We start from the raw sequence: 18639 nt of genomic DNA, 5'->3' as shown, positions 1-18639 counted from the left end.
TTGTTCCTATACACATTTCATCTCTACTGGACTTCATCATTCTAATATGATACAGAAAAGGACTAAATCTACCTTCACCTTTAATAAAGTGTCCAAACTACTTGGAGTAACATATTTCAGCTCCAGCCTAAGTTCAAATACATTCTATTAACTGGAAGTTTAGAAGCTAACGGGGAAGACCCACTTCCACACAAAGAGGGCATGTTTGTAAGTTACGTTTTCTATTGCTTAGAAGACATTTTAAACTAGATCAGGCTTGTATAAGAGGTTATCATTTACTCACTAGTCCTACACAATGGTATTGTGTAGCTTTAGAGGTCTTCTTAGTTCCAAGAGATCTAAAACTGTTTATAGGAGGTAGTTAACACTGGTGGTCACTACCTCTGTTTTTGACAGTGAGCAAGAAAAGCATCAGAATGAATTGTGCCCAGACTTCTAGTGAGAGAATCTAGGAAAGGAATCAAGCATTTTAGAGTTCTGTCAAGCAGTTGACTCTACAAATACGTTTTTCACTGAAATGAGCAGTGAATATTTCAAATACTAAACAATATAGACAAGTAAGAGACATCTGTGAAACAGTGCACCCTATCAACAAATTCATGCATTCGTTTGTCAGCAGTCTTATGGCTCTGGATCACATCCACTCCAGCCTTTATCAATGTACAAATACTCAATATACAGAAGTGTTTACAAAGATAGACGTTGAGTTTCCTCCTTTGCCACCAAACTAGGACTAACTACTGAATAAGAACTGCAATTAAGAATTTGTTAGAAGGCAAATACTGATAAAGAAATATACATATTCATAGGCAAGTTGTAGCTGAAATGAAATACACAAGGGAGAACAACACTCTAGTCTTAAATGCTAGAGGCAACTGAAGTAGAGAAATCTGGCTATAATAACTTGGCAGTTTTAGCATTTCACAGGAATAAATACTTTCCATTCTAAAAAGATTCTGTGATTGCACTCTATGTCAAGTTGTTTTTTAAGCCAAACAAGAACATGGTATTCAGATCTATACAACAGCATAGCATTCAAACAACTTCCTCAATTCAGATTTAGTACTTCTGAAATGTACTTACTTAACTATGTGGGGAGATTTCAGATAAGAGACAGACCTAAGATTAGCTACTTAAGAGACTTCCATTATATCTTTTTTGAGTTTCTTACAAGTGCAGTCCTTGGACTTGATTATTAACTTGTAGAATATTAAATAGCTGCTCATAGACATAACCAAGCACTGAAGACCTGAATTCCTGGGCAGAAAGAGCTAAAATTAAAATAAAATTAAACAAAAATAACCTAAATTTCAGAGAGCAACAGGTTTTTGTTGCTCTCTAATAATTTTATTTTAAAACAAAATCAGCTCTTCTTCAAATTCAATAGATAAAACTAAATACCCATGCAATTAATGATTTGAAGAATTCACTACAATTCTTCAATGAAATAAAGATCCTTTTTTAAATTATGTCATTTGCTCAAGCACAATTGTTACTGTTATTCACTTATCTAACCAATTAGTGTTTTTCAAGAATGTATTTTATTTGTTTTCAATCATTTATTTACCTAAGCTATAATTTTGCAGCTTCTCAAGCAACAAATGGCTGCCTTGCATCTGGGGAATAAGACACACAAAAGGGTATTGGTGTGCTGTTTAAATACACGCAATTACTGGTAGTTACATTCTAATTAGCATAATTAGTTTTGAAACAGTTCTCATAATAACTGTCAACATTATGTCAATTTAACTGAAGTTAATGGCATATTTAACAGAGACACATATTTTCAGTATCATACTATTTAAAAGAAAGTAGGAGGCAAGGCCCTTTCAGAAGAAGTAAAACTGCCTTTCACAGATATTGAACATTTCTTATTTTGTTTCCTTTTAGCACCACACCGTATAAAAAAGTCCTCTATATAGTTACTATCCTTCAGCTTCCATAAGACCATTCTTACAAATTCACACTCATAAAGTGACAACAAAAATCAAATACACCAAAGTACAGATGCTTGCAAATTCAGACTTAACGTTGTTTTGTGTAAGTCAGCAATAACTTGAGTGTTGTTTTTCTGTCTGCCTCTTTTAGAAAAACTGAAGAGGTAAAAAGCCTGCTGAAAAGCAGCAAATACTTGTCCTCATACCTAGGTAAAGCATAACCTCGCTGCTTATTAAGGAAGGGCAGCCTATTGTAAAGGCTGGTTTTCTTCGTTTTCTAGCTTTCAGAATACAATAAATCACATCCATCCCAAATAGCCAGAGATAATAAGCAGCACCATCAAGTAGGAATCATAATTATATCCATAAGTGCTGATTTGTTGTTCTTGAAATGTTATTTCAGGTAGCTTTGTGGAGAAACCAGCCATCTACATATCAGTATAATCCTAAAAATCAGCACAATGGTATCTGTGTAGCATAGGCTGCTCACAGTCTTCTTCGACCCACAAGTTTTCCTTAAGGAAAAATAAAAATTAAAAAAAAAAGTTTCTCCTCTAAAGTAGATATGAAAAAGCAAAGTTTTCATAATCAGCCAAAGGGCAGATGAGAGCAATTCATTAATAGCATATTTTTGCTTTTTTATACAACACAAAATATGTTCACCAGAGTAATTACTCAAAGAAAAACACAGGTTAAGTATATGGTGTGTTGCACTGAATTTTAACACTTTTTAAGATCATAACCAGAAGCACAAAGTAGGATAACTGATACTTGAAAACAGAAAGCCTAAAGTTCAAATGTAGGAGGCATATCATCCCCTTTCTCTACCCTTATTATTTTATCCAAAAAGCTTAATTAAGTTCATGCTTCATACTATCACGTTCTCCTGAGGACGTAGTCCTGCAAAAAGCAGAAACAAACTGATGGAAAAGAATGCCCAGGAGAAGGGACAGTTACCATCTATTGTCATCTAAAAAAGCATGCCTTCTTTCTATTTTTAAGGGAAGAAATCATTTAAATGCAAATAGCTATATTAATGCAACTAGATTTTATGCTAAATCCAGCAAAGCAATTCAGTTACTGCTATTATAAACATTGTTTAGCATACTCAACATACTAAGCAATGCTGTATGCAGCTTGCATTAGTTAACGGAAAGATTCAGTTTAAGGAAAAGAGGTTAACCTGGACATAAACCCTGGTTGGATCACCATCCCCTCGCAGATTCTGACATTACAGAGATGCAAGAAACATTTTTTTGTTTGTATGCTGATAGCTTTAAAAAAATTACTCACCGGACTAACAGTAAGTGAAGGTGCTGACTGCCCAAGTGCTTGGCAGCGCATGCGAACAAGATTGGAGGTTTCTGCGGGTTGCCACAGCTGCTGTCCATTTCCATTGGGAAGCAGATACTTGCCTGTCAAGTTAAGAGAGAGTGTGTTAAGACATTAGATGCTGCAAATGAGGCAAGGTAATAGGCAGTTTACTGCAAGATAAAGCTCTTAGCTATATTTCCACAGGCATTCACCATTTTCAAACATTTGTTCTATCACTACAGTCATGACCATAGGCAATTTCATTAAAGCAGATTCAGTATTCACCTGCCACCCCTCAATGTTGCTCTTCCACATGCTAAAATTTTCTTATGCAAATAATTCTTTTTTTCCCCAATATTTTCAGAATCAAGTTTTTCCTACCCTGAAACATGATCAATGTAACAACAGATGCAAACATTCAGAATGGTGGGACTGAACCAAACAGATCTGAATTCTGAATGCTAGCCAGAATCAAAAGAAAATAGTAATACATATATTTTTAAAGGTTGTCCTTTTTAATTATTACTATTAATCCCAAGCTTGATTCAACACATTTTATACTTTTGTTTTGAAGAGCTACGATAAGCCACGATCCTCTAAAGCTAACATGAGAACGGTTAAAATTTCATCTCTCCTGATCAACTGTGGTAACTGATTAGGTTACATCAAAAATTCTACACAGATGGATTCCCTTGTCTTTGAAGACTACTCTCAATACTTTAAAAGGCTGAATTATTACTGGCATTTTGTTGTCTGAATTACACATTTTCAGGAGATGGGATCATTATTGGGAAAGAAGGGGAATGTCAAGTGAGATACAACAATCACTGCTGCCTCTTCCAGAATAAGGCAACAGAAGGAAGATGGGAACCTGTTCCAAAAATGATAACGTTATTTCATGCAAAAATGACTGAACTATGAAAATTTTTGTAAAATGATTAAGATCTTAAAAAGTGTTAATGAAAAGTTTGGAGAATATGCCCTATAAGGGGAGACTGAAGGAACTGGGGCTGTTTAGTCTGGGGAAGAGGAGACTGAGGGGAGACCTTATTGCTCTCTTGCAATATCTGACAGGTGCTTACAGCAAGAGTGGGGTTGGTCTCTTCACACTGGTGACAGGATGAGGGGAAACTGGCCTCAAGTTGTACCAAGGTAAGTTTAGATTGGATATCAGGAAACACTTCTTTACAGAAAGGGCTGTTAAGCACTGGAATAGGCTCCCCAGGGAGGTGGTTGAGTCATCGTCCCTGGGTATGTTCAAAAACTGGATGTGGTGCTCAGGGACATGATTTAGCATGAGGTTGTTAGTTAGGGTAGTATGATTAGGTTGTGGTTGGACACGATGATCTTTAACGTTTTTTCCAACCTGAATGATTCTATGATATCAAAACTTTTGCATTTTTGAGGAGAGACTGCAGAAGCTCACAGAAAAGAGAACTCATGGAGTTACTAAATAGGCAGAAACTATTTCTGGAAGCCTCTGAATAGCAAAGAAGCAGCAGAGAATATTTGAAGAGAATATTTGGTGAAGAATATTAAGAAGTCAAGCATGTAATGATACCTTTCCTTTTTGCTTATTTTCAGACAACGCCACAAAACAGAATAACAGACTACAGAGGATGGTCTTAGCCAACATGTCCATGTTTAAACCGTTAGTCTCAGAATTGCAGGGATTGGAAGGGACCTCTAGAGATCACGTGGTCCAGTCATCTCTGAAAACCATGTAAAAGTGGGACAATCACACCACTCAAGCAACTGACTTATAAAACCAACAAGGTGATGCAAAGAGACATTCAAAAGACTTTCTTTTTTTTTCCCAATCAAGTCTGTGTTCAAAAATAAGATGCAAGATTTTGATTGAACATGTGAATGAAAATCATATTCAAAAATCATACATATCATATGATCACATATACTAAACACCTGTTTCCTGAAATGCTAATATTTCCACATTAGTCATTGCACCTTCAAAAAACAACTGAGAACAGAGAACTAACTTTGACATAGGATTTGTGCTCTAGTAAGAAGCCTCTGTTTTGCCTGGAAATCAAGATCTTTAGCTTTATAACATTACTTCTAAATAGCAGATCCACAAAGTTGTTCAGTCCTCTGGAAAGAGCTTACTGGGAGCTATAGAGTCCCCAAGAAACAAAATGAGATAGTGTTTTTACACTGGTAAAGTGGAACCTGTAGATACTGTTCACCCAACTTGTTAACAGTTTGCCCAACACAAGAAGAAAAATGTAGATAAAGATGCAGTGTTATGCCCAAGTATGCAAGAAAACATTCTCCAGAATTCCAGTTTCTTTTTCACATGTCCTTACATCATCCTCAACTAAAGGGCTGCCATAAAAAGCTTAAGTCATTGATTCACCGTCCATGTCTTTGGCATTGATGACACATGACACAACTGGAATGTGCCAGTGACATATAGATACAGCTGTAACTTCTATCCATCACTTCAAATGGTTAATTCCTTCTCCCACAGGAAGGGCTGGGGTTGAAGAAGGTGGGAATAAAGTGAAAAAAACTAAGTTATTCATATTTTGCATTTAAATAGGTATGTTTTATTTCTTTAATGCTTTCCATAATGAAAGAGGTCTATGCATCTTCTTTACTTGCTTTTTGACACTCTTCCCCAAAGTCAATCTTAGGATGAGATTCTCAAGCAAAAACTAGACACTCCTATTGTCAAGTACCAGATTACAAATTTCTCTCAGATAAAAACACTGGAAAGAAACTGCAAGAGTGCTTCAAAAATCTCATCAAAGTCAAACACAACCACAAACTAGATATCATATCACTGATGGTAACATCTGTAAGATGCTTTGGCAGTATCTATTTTGTCAAGCAGACATACATTACACAAATTTCTTACAAACTCCATATTAACTGTTAGAAGCAAAGGGAAAAATTACATTAATTTGCAAATTGATCACTGTAGCATACTCCTGGTGTACTGTATCATCACAGGAATCAGCACTTAAAAGCTATAGGCTTTTCTTCTGACCTGAAGAACAAAGGAGAATGCAAGCAAGAAATCTGCTTTAATAACAAAGTTTGTTCTAGAACTGGGAAACAGAGAAATCTTTATCTAACCATGGCACTTTAAAAGTATGAGTTTTAAGCTACTCGAGAAATCCACTGTCAGACACTAGACCTTTCCCAGACTGCATTAATTTTCATTTCAGATGAATCCCACTGGGCTCCCAAACAAAAATTGAAGGCAATTACTTGGATTTTGTTCACAAAGTATCCAGCTTTGTTTCAGCTTGGATCCCTATGCAAAAGGGTTTAACAAGTTGGAATCAGAAGGGTATATAAGAAATAAGAGCATTATTTATGTTTGCACTTCCTGTTTTAAATGGGAGCCGGATCCAAAACACAGAGAGCTGTAGCACGACTCCCATTTGCATTAGCCACTCAGCAAAGTGAAGCATTCTGTACTTTGCTGTGTGCAAGGCTACCCTGACAAGGAACACCTGAATAGTCACCTTTATCCTTTGTCCCTTAAAACATTTGTATTTTATCCAGTTTTTATCTTTTTTTTTAAGAAAAATTATGATATTTTAACAGAGAAGATGGAGAAGAGCCAAGCCTAATGTTTACAGCAACAAAATGTTGTATAAGAAAGCAAAGCAGATTAACCTCTACATCACAGCCAGGGTCTGCAGTGTAAGAATTCACTTCATATTCCATTACTGAATTCAAGTGGCTGACCTCTAGAAATATTTAAAACAACACTGAAGTGCCCGTGGAGGTGCTAATTAAACACTCAAACTGATCGGAATCACCAATGAAAGCATGAGCACTTGTGATGCTGTTATCATCACTCCTCCCATCCTCATCCCCAGACCTGCTGGAGCCTCAAGGGCACAGCAGACTTCCAGAAGAACAGAAATTAGGGCAAGTGTAGCAGACTGTCTAGTTCATCTTTACACTGTACATCCACAGATGCTTCTAAACACAGAAACAGCACATAGTAAATGCACCCCCTATATAAGTAAAATTGGAATAGCCTGTGGGGGGGGGAAAAAAAAAAAAGGAAAAAAAAAAAGATAATGGTTTATCTGAGAATAGCTTTAAACTTTCTGCAGAGAGATTCAACCAGAACAGCAGCACTTACCAACAGGAAATCCAACTGCAATAAAATATCCTGAACATGACACCTCTACTTTTAATGCTATGCTTCTTAAAATAAGAAAAATTGGAAATGGTTTAAATGAATGCAATGAATTTTCTCATTTTCAAAAATAAATGGAACACCAATATTTCTTACGGAAAACTATTTCTTTCAAAACTCAGTCCACTCTTCAAGGGTCAAGAACTCTAGCTCACCAGGCCACTATACAATAAACAGCCCCTGCAGTGAATTAACCAGCAACTCTCCCTGGATTCCTCCACACAAAGAAAACTTCAAGTCACCTCATTTTTGAGCTATTCAATATGGCCTTCTCCTGTCCTCATATTACTCCTACACTTTTTCCTACTACAGTTTCATTAAAAACTGTATGCCTTTTTCTCTTTTTACATTTCAGCTGTGTTAATAACCCTCGAATTTACACAAAGCCACACTTTCCTCATCATTAAGTGATTGAAGTATCAGTATTACACATAAAACTTGAGCCGAAATGCATTATTGATTTTCACACTGCATTCATTTCTGCCTTCAAGTAAAAAGCTCCAAGCAGCTTTCCTTTGTGAAAGAACTGACTAGTGGGCGACCTCAAGTCCAGCTCATCTCTTTCATCATAATTCAGCATTTTGACACAAACACACAGCTGAGAAAAAGCACCAGAGGTCAGTGTAATCTCCACCTAACAGCAGACTACTGCCACACAAACTGTAATTTTATCATTACTTTCATCAGTTATTGATACAGATGAGTCATCTACTAACATAGGTTCACCTAGTGCTGTCCAATTCAATCCCAAAATGGCCTTTGACTTCCTGCCATGTCTTCCGCAATGGCTTTGCTGGCATCTCTGCTATCCTTTCCAAGCCCAATGTAGCTATTAAGATACCCTGAAATCACGGTGTTTTGTTTCCAGTCATCTCCTCCCATGTCTGAATGCAATGCTCATTAGTCCAGCACATTTATCAAAATGCTCTTCAATGAAAGGTGACTTCAGTTGATTACGTAATGACAGCAATTTAGGATTATTTAATGATATTACATAATGCCCACAAGACCCAGGGAATACATCACTGCAGTTCAAAGTGTCACCTTTCCCTCGAACTTCCCTGTCAAACATCTATCTTCCTATATAAAGGACATTGGAAGATGGAAAGGAAATCACTGTGAATCTTCTGTTTATATGATGTGAGTATGCTTGTGGTATGCTTTCCTTTTAAAGGCCAGAAGAGACTAAAACACACAAAGCTGAAGTATTATTCTCCTTTCTTCCTTTCCTCCTCTGAAATCCATATCCCAATAGAATAACTGAAAATGGTTAAAAAAAATTTTTAATTTTCGTTTTCACATTAAAAATTACTTATGCTAAGTCTCCAGCAGTTGGGTATTTTAAGAATTGCTTATTATTACAATGAAGAAAACCTTCAGACAACCACATGCATTTTTGCATTAACCAAAGTACTCAGAGCAGTATATAACATTGCAGTGGTGAGATAATTAATCAATATGTAAGTATAAACACAAAAGAAGCATCTTGACAGCTTTTAACGGAAATAATTTCCAATGAAAATACTAAAAGCCATTAAGCCATCATACAGTTTTAAATGAAAAACAGGTGTGCACCTTGATAAAGTTCATATATCTGGATATGGGCTGCCATCAACTATGGACACAATTAGCCCAAAGAGAAAGCTCCAAACCTGATTATAGTGTCAGACATCTTAAACCAGTCACATGTTTCTGCAAACTAACCTATAGCCATCCTGTCACCTCTCTCTGTGGCAAAGGCCAGGAAATCATTATTCTACTTGCTTCAAGAAATTGATTGCAGATATTTATGACAGATGCGTATTATTTAAAAACATCTCAAATGAGTAGATTCTTCTCCCTAGCAACTTTTGATTAAAAAAGAACAACTGATCCAATCTCAAGGACTGATCTCTATAGTACAGAGGCTCACCAAGCATGATTCCACTCCACAGCACTCCTTGGGAAACGAAGTGCAAGCTATTTGAGAAAGTGGAATGACCCACACAGAAGACAAAACTGGATCCTACTGCAGACAGCTCTAGGTGATAGAAATGTGCTGAAAGAAACAGTTGGGTACTTCTGCCTCTTCCTATGCCTTTCCCTTTTCTCCTTCCCAAAATGGAAAGAGTTCACACCGGGTGTCATTGGCTGAGGTGAAAACACCAAAGCCAGACACGGCCTCATCATCTTACAGCAGCCGACAGCATTTCACAGAACAGCCAAAACCAGGTGGACACAGCTTCCAAAACACATCCCAGGGGAAGGGAAGAGCCCTCCTACCTTAGCCATTTACCATACGTTTATGGCACTGTGCTTTAGTATTTCAAATCTGACTGCTGTAGGCAGCCCAGCTGTAGGAAATGATGCAGAGGCTATAAATGTTAGGGTCTACTCTCACACCATTGCATGGGGAATCAAAGTATATGATTCCTATTAGTAGTAACTGCAAAAGTAAAAGCAGCGGATAGCTTTAAAACTGTACGTGGAAAATCTCACCATTTTGTCTTATTTTACTGTAGTTGTGTCAAAAAACTTGATTTAAATATAATTTCAGATGACTACCAGCAAGCAGAAGAGTTACTGTTTTATTCATGCCTCATTTATTGCCTACTACTTCAGAAAATTTGCATGTTAAGCATATTACTGAGCTGCACATGGTTGAAGTTAATAGACAATGCCAATTTCCTAGCCTGATGTAAGAGGTGAACTTATTCTTTTAAGCAATCTGACCACTAAGCATAATATCACTCAGTTAAGCCTAGAATTTCAACTGACTCCATTATCTTTTCTTTTGTTATTGTACAAGGAGACTCTGTAAGAAATCCTATTAAAAGATGATTAAGAATTTTACACTTTTGATACACCACAGAATCCTCTTAAAATCTTGGTTTCACTTTCTAAAATTAGCTGAAGAAGTGATATCTGATAATGTATTAAATAAATGTGGCCCATCAAAGGCAAAGTTAAGACACAACTGCAACTTTAAAAATGGACACAGTTTGGCAGCAGAAACCAGTAGGATGAAGATTTAGACCTGTTTCCAGACTAACAGAAAAATCAAGACTGTTTATGACAGTTACCAACAAATAAAACCAAAAATTTTCAGAAGCATTCAGAAATGTTTCACGCTTGTAAGCAACTTCTTTCAACCCATTTCAACAGCAGAAAGGCACTCAGGTTACAAAATAGAATCCTGTTCACATGGAGAAAGTTCCTCTGCTAACAGATATTCCATGAAATTATGTTTTTATTTTGACAAATTATTCACAATCAATTACCATCCACTAGATCAGGGATTGAGCATCCATAGCTTATCAGTGTACCTGTTCCACTGCCTCACCACCTCTGTAGTAAAGAATTTCCTCCTAATATCTAATTCAAATCTACTCTTGTTTAGCTTAAGCTTAAACCCCTTATCACTGCAAGAATGAAGTTACGTAGCCCTTCCCCGTATTCTAAATATGTCTAATATTACACAAAATTCAAGAGCCGATCTCTTAAATACAAGAAATGCCTCCTCCCATCTTCATTAGGAAATATTTATAAGCCTTTTGATTTGAAAACTCAACAAGAATTACACAGAAAAACTGCCTTTCTCTCTTCTTAAGCATTCTTCAGCTGTACATGCAACTCATGCTAAAGCATCTGTCTTGGATTAAGCAAGTACAACTTCCCTTCACAACTAGTCACAGCAATTGCTTAGTGATGGTAAGAAGCCGACACTGGACAGAGCACAGAGGTGAAATGAGAAGACTTAAGCCTCAGCAAGTATGAGTAACGCTGTTTTGGTGTGGAATTATGATGCAAATAGAGCTCTGCACTAAGAAGCTCAGGTACCAGCAGCAGTAAAGACTGTATCATCACAGTGCTTAGTTTTACTTAATCAGCTTGTTAAACCCAATCAATTACCTAAGTCCAGGCAAGTTCTTTCATGTGTGTCTCTACAGCTGCAACACTGCAGGGACTTGAACGACCTAATTCAACAGATACTGCGATATTTCTTAAGAAGCCACAGCTTAAACCTCAGAAATTTACTATGCATATTCTCCTTTCTTTCCTTGTTTTATTTTTCCGCAACGAAAAGTGACTGTTTAAACAAATTTCAAGCTGCTTTTATAGTGAATCCTGAGAAGGTCTAAACTCTACTTCTCCACCTTTCAAAACAGGAAACTTGCAAATTTATCTGCTAATTAGGCGCTCTACTGCTGTGGTTTGCTTTGATCTCAGCAACAATCAACTTCTCATGTTCTGATGATACAAGCCCGATTAAGCAGCAATCGAGGAGTTAAAGGCAAAATAATGAGACAGGAATACAATATCTCCTGTTCTCATCTGAGACTTTTACAAGATGCAGAATCCAGACATGTCAAAGAATATGGAAATTATCTTGCTAGGCACACAGGGAAGCAAAATCAACTGAACTACACAGGTTGACTGAAGCCTTAAATGATGAAGGAAACTGACAATGGTAAATACAACCTAATGTCATCTCAAGTGCTAGAGCACCGAGAATTATTTAAAAATACGTATTTTATCAGTAGAAGATAGCCGTATACTACATGCTTTAAAAAATAATTTTCTCACGTACGTAATTACAGTAAAGCTTGCTTCTCCCTTTCTACCAATTCCGGAAGAAGTTTAACATGTGATACAACGTATCAAGAAGTACTCGAGGAAGGTGTGGAGAGAGCTCCGAGACGAGCCCAGGGCAGGCAGCAAGCCTGGATGAAGAGCACCGCGTCCCCTCCCCACACAGCACGCCACTCGCCTGGGCACAGACGCCTCTCCTCAGCCCCACGGAGGCCCGGCGGCGTCAGCCTGGCACCGCAGGCCTCCTCGCTGCTGCTAGGGGGAAAGGACCTCCCAAAACAACCACCCGTCTCCATCAAGAAAACTACTTTGAAACCTACTTCTGGCCTCATGTGTGAAGGGAAGCAAGTTCAGAAAGTAAAGCTTCCTAACGAAGGGGATGCCTGAGAGACCACCGATACACGCGGCCATCTTCACCCCATATCCATGGCAACAAGGTTCTGAAACAAAAGACGGGGCAGCACAGTGCCCCTGCAACTGTAACGATGGGATGAAGTCACTGCTTTTCACATAGTGACGGGTGTACCACCGATAAGGCTCCCAGCTGGAAGTCAGTGAGCAATTCTGAGGCAGTAAAGATGAAATAAGGAACACGTGATGTCCTCCAAATAGCCATTATTGATACAGATCAATCCCTAAAAATGCCATCAGTAACAGTCACATCCCAGTTATGATGAAGTGTTGTAGAGAATGGAAAGGTAGCACTGACAATCAATACGCTTCAAAGTATTCTCCATGATTTTATGCCGAACTCCCCACAGCCATCAAGTTGTACCAAGATTCCCCCATTAAGGATTAACGAGCTAATCTACATTATCAGCAATATTAATGAGAAATGCTCCACAACATAAGATTAGTGAGAACTCCAAATTTTCACCACTGTCAGCTGCTCCCCCTACATGCAGCAGGACAGCCTGCAAGTCCTGCCAGCAGATGCCAAACCCTAAATAATAAAGAACAGCTTGTTCTTCATGGCCCATAACACTGATCTTTCTGCTAATTAGTGCGAGTGATGAAACTCTAATGCAAAAAATCAGACTGAGACTACCCAGATTGATTTCAGATCAACCACAGATTAGTTATATGGGAATAGCAATCATTGCTGGCAACATTTAGATGAGTGATGGCTTAGATGTGGGAAGCTGATCAAAGCAGAAACGTTAAACAATGAAAAAAATACACACATTTCAAGATTTCTTAGTTTTTAGTTCATCACTAGATAATGAGTTAAGTTCATTAATGAAAAGTGCTCTAGGATGTTCAGATTAAAGACAATGTAAAATGAAAATTGTATGCATTATCTCACTAGTGTTTGTGTAAGATCAATTTATGGTTAGCAAGATAACAGCTTTACCACAATTAGAGACAATTAGCCCAGCAGGAAGTCTGTTTCCAGGCAATTATTGATGAGATAACAGGAGGCAATATAAAAGGTTCAAAATATAAGCAACAAAGTTTAGTGGTTGGTTGCTTTCTTTTTATATATCTAACTGTGATGCATAGGGCACAACTGGACTAGCTGCAGCATTCTGCAAAATGCAAACTCTTGCCAGTGATGTGAATTCATGCAATGCAGAAGTAGAAAGAAAGATAGCAATCTGCAAACGTAATATCAAAGCAGTTGAGGAAACTGAACAGAGCTGCACCACACACTGCAGTGCAAGTTGAGCGGCAATGGGATATGAAAGCAAGGCCAATTCAATTTGCTTGTCTGAGTGATTTCCCAGGTTAACCTCCTCCATAGTAAAAGCTCATCTAATTTCTCAGCCTTCCACATTACTTTCTGAATTCTATTTAAGCTCCTCTGAACACAGCAAACTAAAATCTGCAGACAATTTAAGCCAAAACCCTTCTGCATGTAGACAGCCCTTTGAAGTTTCCAGAGATCAAGAAAACCAGCCACTGCAGAAAAGCAGCTTTTTAATTAAACATCTTTTCTCCTGATCAGAAACAAGTTTTAAAGTGCAAGACTGTGCATTGTTTGGAATCCTTAAAAAGACAACTTAAAAGCAAGGGGGAGAGGTATTTACATTCACACAGGAGCCAACTGCCTTGAGAAGAGCAGAGCTGACCCCATCTGTCCAGGCTTTGCCTGCATCATCACAATGGCACGCAAAGGGCAGCAGCACTGTTCAGAATCACAGACCTCTTTCCTTTACCTTTGAGAAAGAACTATTAGACAAGCAGCTCAGATTTGTAGCAGCTGCATGGACTTTACAGGGACCATATTTTACACAGCCTTTGGCATAAACAGAACTCCAAGCTCCAATTTACTTCCAGGTAAAGAATGCAGCCAACACATTACAGGAAAACATGCATGAAGGAAGGCTGAAAGGGAATGGGGCAGGAACTAGTATGCAGAAACAGTAGAGAGGGAAGAAGGCAAACACTGAAAGCACAGTAAGTAACTGTGTGCAGGTGTACTGCAACAAACCAGGAGGAGTCCAGGGAATGCACAGGCAGTTCTGCTCCCCAAACTTTGTAACAATTTGCAAACATACAGTATTTTAAATCAGAAGAGGAGCTGGTCACAAATTACTTCCAAGTTAGCCAGTAGAAAATAGTTTTGCCCTGAAGTTGCTGAACTTATGAGTGCTTCTCCTTAGCAACTTCAACTGCAAAATACTGTTTGCCATTCCTTTCTTTCTACTAAGCAGTGCTGCTGGTACTTCACAATAAGAGCAATTAAAGTACATTTGCTAGTATCAGGCTAGTATCAGGCAACATCCAGTAAACTCTTTTTATTCCAAATTCTGCCTCTCTTCCTCCTGCCCTTCCTTGGGGATGCAGATTAAGTAAAGCAATAATGTCACAACAATTAAGACGGAAGAGATTCTCCAAAGTGTAACAGTCTGGTATCTCCAGGAAGCAGTATTCACTTCTTATATTGGCCAGACTTAGTATCAGTAGTTCCCAAGCAATTTTCAACAGGAAGCAAAAGCAGATCTAGCCTCAAAAATATGGATTTAATTTTCTTTAAATCTGAAAATGTGTTGTGGTTAGATTAAAACAGTGCAGTTCAGGAAAAAAAAAATGCTGGGTGCAAGCTTCTCCAAAACAATGCTAAATGTAAGTTCAGCTCTAACGCTCCTCCACATATACCAATTTTATATCCTTTGTATTGATATCCCATTTGAAAGTATCTTGTACATCATTCTCAGTTTTTCTCACTGCCACATTACTTTAAATAAATAAGCTAAATTACCTGAGCTTATTCAGAGCAACAGACTCTCATTAACTGAAATCCTTCAAGTTTTGTAAATTTCATCCAATATATTACAACAATGCAGATTTTATTTCTTCTCGTATGTCGAGCATAGCATAATTCCCCCTTGTAAAGCCCAATAAACTCATTTATTGGTATCAATTCCCAGAGATGAAAAACACCTCTATTTATATCTATTAGTATTCAGCCCTGCAGGACTTGAAATATCCTGGTTTATATAAATTAACAATAAAAACAAAAATAAAAAATTAATACTACTAACACTTTATGGCACACATTCTGTATTGTTAATGGAGAGAAGGGAAGACAAAGTAACAAAGCACAATTAACAGCTTTCCTAACATTTGGAGTGAACAATAAGCATCAGCGTAAGCACATCCTGCAAAATTTTTAACTAGGAATCCTCCCTTGCTTTACTTACTCCTACATTCTGTATTTCTTGAAGTTTAGTAAAGCTAACATTTTTGAATGATACAAGCAGAGACTATACATTACTATTCAAAAAATACCACTCCAAACCATTTTACAAGATTAACTGTTAGACTTTTTCCTTATTGGACAATCTGCATCTTTTTAGAAGTGGAAATTCAGAGAAATTAAGGAGGAAATGCACGAGTGAAGAAACTAACCCAAGCCAAGGGCAAGGACAAGTCAGTAAATTCACTCACTTCAACGTCAGGGCTTGTGGATCCCTTCCACTCCGTGATATTCTATAACTTGACACCACCATCTCTTTTTTTTTTTTTTTTTTTTAAAGTCATGTTGTGACACTTGTGGTTTCAAACCACCTGTCCACAGTTCAGCATGGAAGAAACTACAAATAATCCAGAAATTTAATTATGCCAGAAGAGGTGGATAAATACAAATCCAAGGTAACATTGAAACAATTAACTTCAATTTACTGAGCATTATGAAGCAATTCTAGGAAGTGGTTCTCTGTATCTGCAGCACCAGTTTCTTTTAATTTTTTTTTTATTATTTTTTTTAAGATCCTGACAGAATATAAGGACCTTTTGTCATCAGAATGACTTTGATTAGTTTAATCAGTATTGTGAAGCTGTTAAGATATTTAAACTATTTTATGAATCTAAAGCCCTAGGGTATTCAGGTTCATTGAAAGTGCATTAGTAATAAAGCAGTTTAACATCACTGCACACCATATTCCCAAATCCTGATATAAAACTCCACACAACATACTGCAAGCATCAAAAAGTATATCCGTTTCCTTTCATAAAAACTTCAAGCAATAATTCAGGCACAGAGATAAAGACCGGGGACTATAGCAGCAGAGCACACTTGCTTCATTTGTTTTTGATTAGGCTGCCTTCTCCTCATTAGCTGGAGGGTTTATGCAGGAAAGTTCAATTTTTGAATCCACTAGCCTAATTTAAAGTTGAACAAAAATAAAATAAAAACCCACACCAACTCCTGCTAAAATAATAAGCAATGTGCTGGCAATTTCCAATGTCAGGAAAACGCTACCGTGGTCCTCACATCAAATTTTTAGAAAAGTAACAGAGACACTAGAGACTTCACTGATACAGTTAACAAAAATCAACATGTCACAATGCTGTAAGTCACTTGTCTTTAACTGAAGACCATGTGGATCAGAAATACTATTAGATTGCTGTAAAAATCCTCATAAAACAACTCATGATGAAGCAATCTTTTTAAAACACTTGTCACTAGTTCACAGCTTTGTAGATGACACTAAACTACAAACTACATAAAAGAAGTACTGTATTAGCTCCTGGAGCTTTTTCTAACATAATGACAAGGAGAGAGGTGAGAAGTCAGTTAGAAAAGCAAATATATTTTAAAAGTATTTCACAGAATTTCACTGAGGAAGGTCAGCTATATCTGCCATTTTTTGTTCCCAAGCATAACTGCCTTTGAACTCTGTACACAATTCAGAGACAGGGGACAATCTCATCTCACATACATGCCAATCCAGCTTTCCCTGCTTTGAATTTCATCTGCTATCAGCTGATGCAACCTGGAGAAAACAAGATGCTGTGCCACAACTTTATCAATTTCAGAAAATTCACTGAGACATACTGTCCCCTTCACTTTGCATTTTAGGAATACATTTAATTGCTAGGTTCCAGTGAGTTAAAAATTCTTTTATCTAGAATACGCAACTTGTCCCCATGTTTTCACGTTCATTTCACTCACACATTCAATAACAAGCACTCTTCAGTGAGCATCACAGCCATACGCTCTCAGGTCACCGTCACAACTTCTGCACTGTACATCTTCTACTGCAGCTCACAGGGACATCAGGGCAAGGGGGGCCTGCCTACCTGCTACCATGCATGGCTTTGCAGAACAGAAGCCACAGTCCACGCCAAGGGCTAAGCTGTTTATGCCCTTGGGAGGAAAGGATCCACCAGATAAATGAGACCAAACTGCTTTTCCTTTAATGAATCAGTCTAAAGGGACCATCTGTACAGTTCAGCTCTTCGGGGAAACAAGACGTATGCAAATCCTATGGATGAATGCATGCAAGCGTATCACAAATAACCTTTAAACCACCAGTCTGCCAAATTTTCATGGAAATTTTAAGAAACAGAGTATTTTCAGGCTGCACTGTCAGCACTCCACAAAGAGAGAGTCTCAAGAATGAGCTCACCTTGCTGATTACAAGGGAACACACATAGAAGAGACTTTACAGAAGCTCCAGGTGGGGATACAGCTCCTCCAGAGAGTCTGGCCACAAGGCCAGATCGAGGTGCCATCAGCACTACATCTGCCACAACTCCAGGTGGCAGAACCCACACCCCACACTCACCAGTCAGAGCTCCTCCAAGGCTTCCTCTTCTGAGCTGTCTCCCATCTTCACTCAGTTGCCTCTTATATTTGAAAGACTTTCTGGGGCCAGATAAGACCTCTGGATTGCTGGATTTTCGAAAAGGCATAGGTGGTGGGGACAATATGTGATCAAGCTGCAAAGAAATACAGGGAAGAAAGAAAATGGTGATTATTTACATTAACTGGGGAGGCAAGGGGGATAAAAAAATCACCAAAAAGAAATTTTAAGAAGACTAGTTTCCTTTGCATAAAAGTTATTACAGAATTGAGAAACAAAAAGATCTTTAAAAGATGTTATAGTACTTAAGTTGCACACACTGAGAACTCTGCAAGTGCCAAATTTGCAGCTGGCTGTGTATGAAGCCATCTTCCTCTCATACACTTTATAGCACATCTTGCTGCACTCCTGCTCAAAGAGAATTTTTTCCCATCGTCTGATCTCAAGACATGAAGGAACTGGGCTTAAGCCCACAAGATCTCACAAAACAACCTCTTTGAAACTGTGAACCATCTGATCAAGGCAATCTCTTCACAGATTTATCTGAGTAGTCGCTAGGTGGCATTGTGCTATCAACAAATTGCAAACCATTCCCAGA

General features: G+C 37.9%; 1 protein-coding gene across 3 annotated transcripts in view; it reads right to left on the bottom strand.

The window, feature by feature from the left end:
- The window catches only part of MAST4 (microtubule associated serine/threonine kinase family member 4), a 287688-nt gene that overhangs the window by 203300 nt on the left and 65749 nt on the right, over window positions 1–18639 (bottom strand). For all 3 annotated transcript variants that reach the window (XM_085214175.1, XM_085214169.1, XM_085214170.1), the window contains exons 2-3: window positions 18024–18177; window positions 3231–3352 (exon numbers count right to left, since the gene is read on the bottom strand). In XM_085214175.1, coding sequence (XP_085070301.1) covers window positions 3231–3352; window positions 18024–18177 — 276 coding nt within the window. The remainder of the gene's footprint in view (window positions 1–3230; window positions 3353–18023; window positions 18178–18639) is intronic.

This window comes from Meleagris gallopavo, chromosome Z (genome assembly GCF_905368555.1).
Source record: "Meleagris gallopavo chromosome Z, MGAL_WU_HG_1.1, whole genome shotgun sequence".
In the NCBI taxonomy this organism is placed as follows: domain Eukaryota; kingdom Metazoa; phylum Chordata; class Aves; order Galliformes; family Phasianidae; genus Meleagris; species Meleagris gallopavo.
The sequence above is the reverse complement of the archived record's forward strand: the minus strand, read 5'-3'. Positions and strand labels throughout refer to the sequence as shown.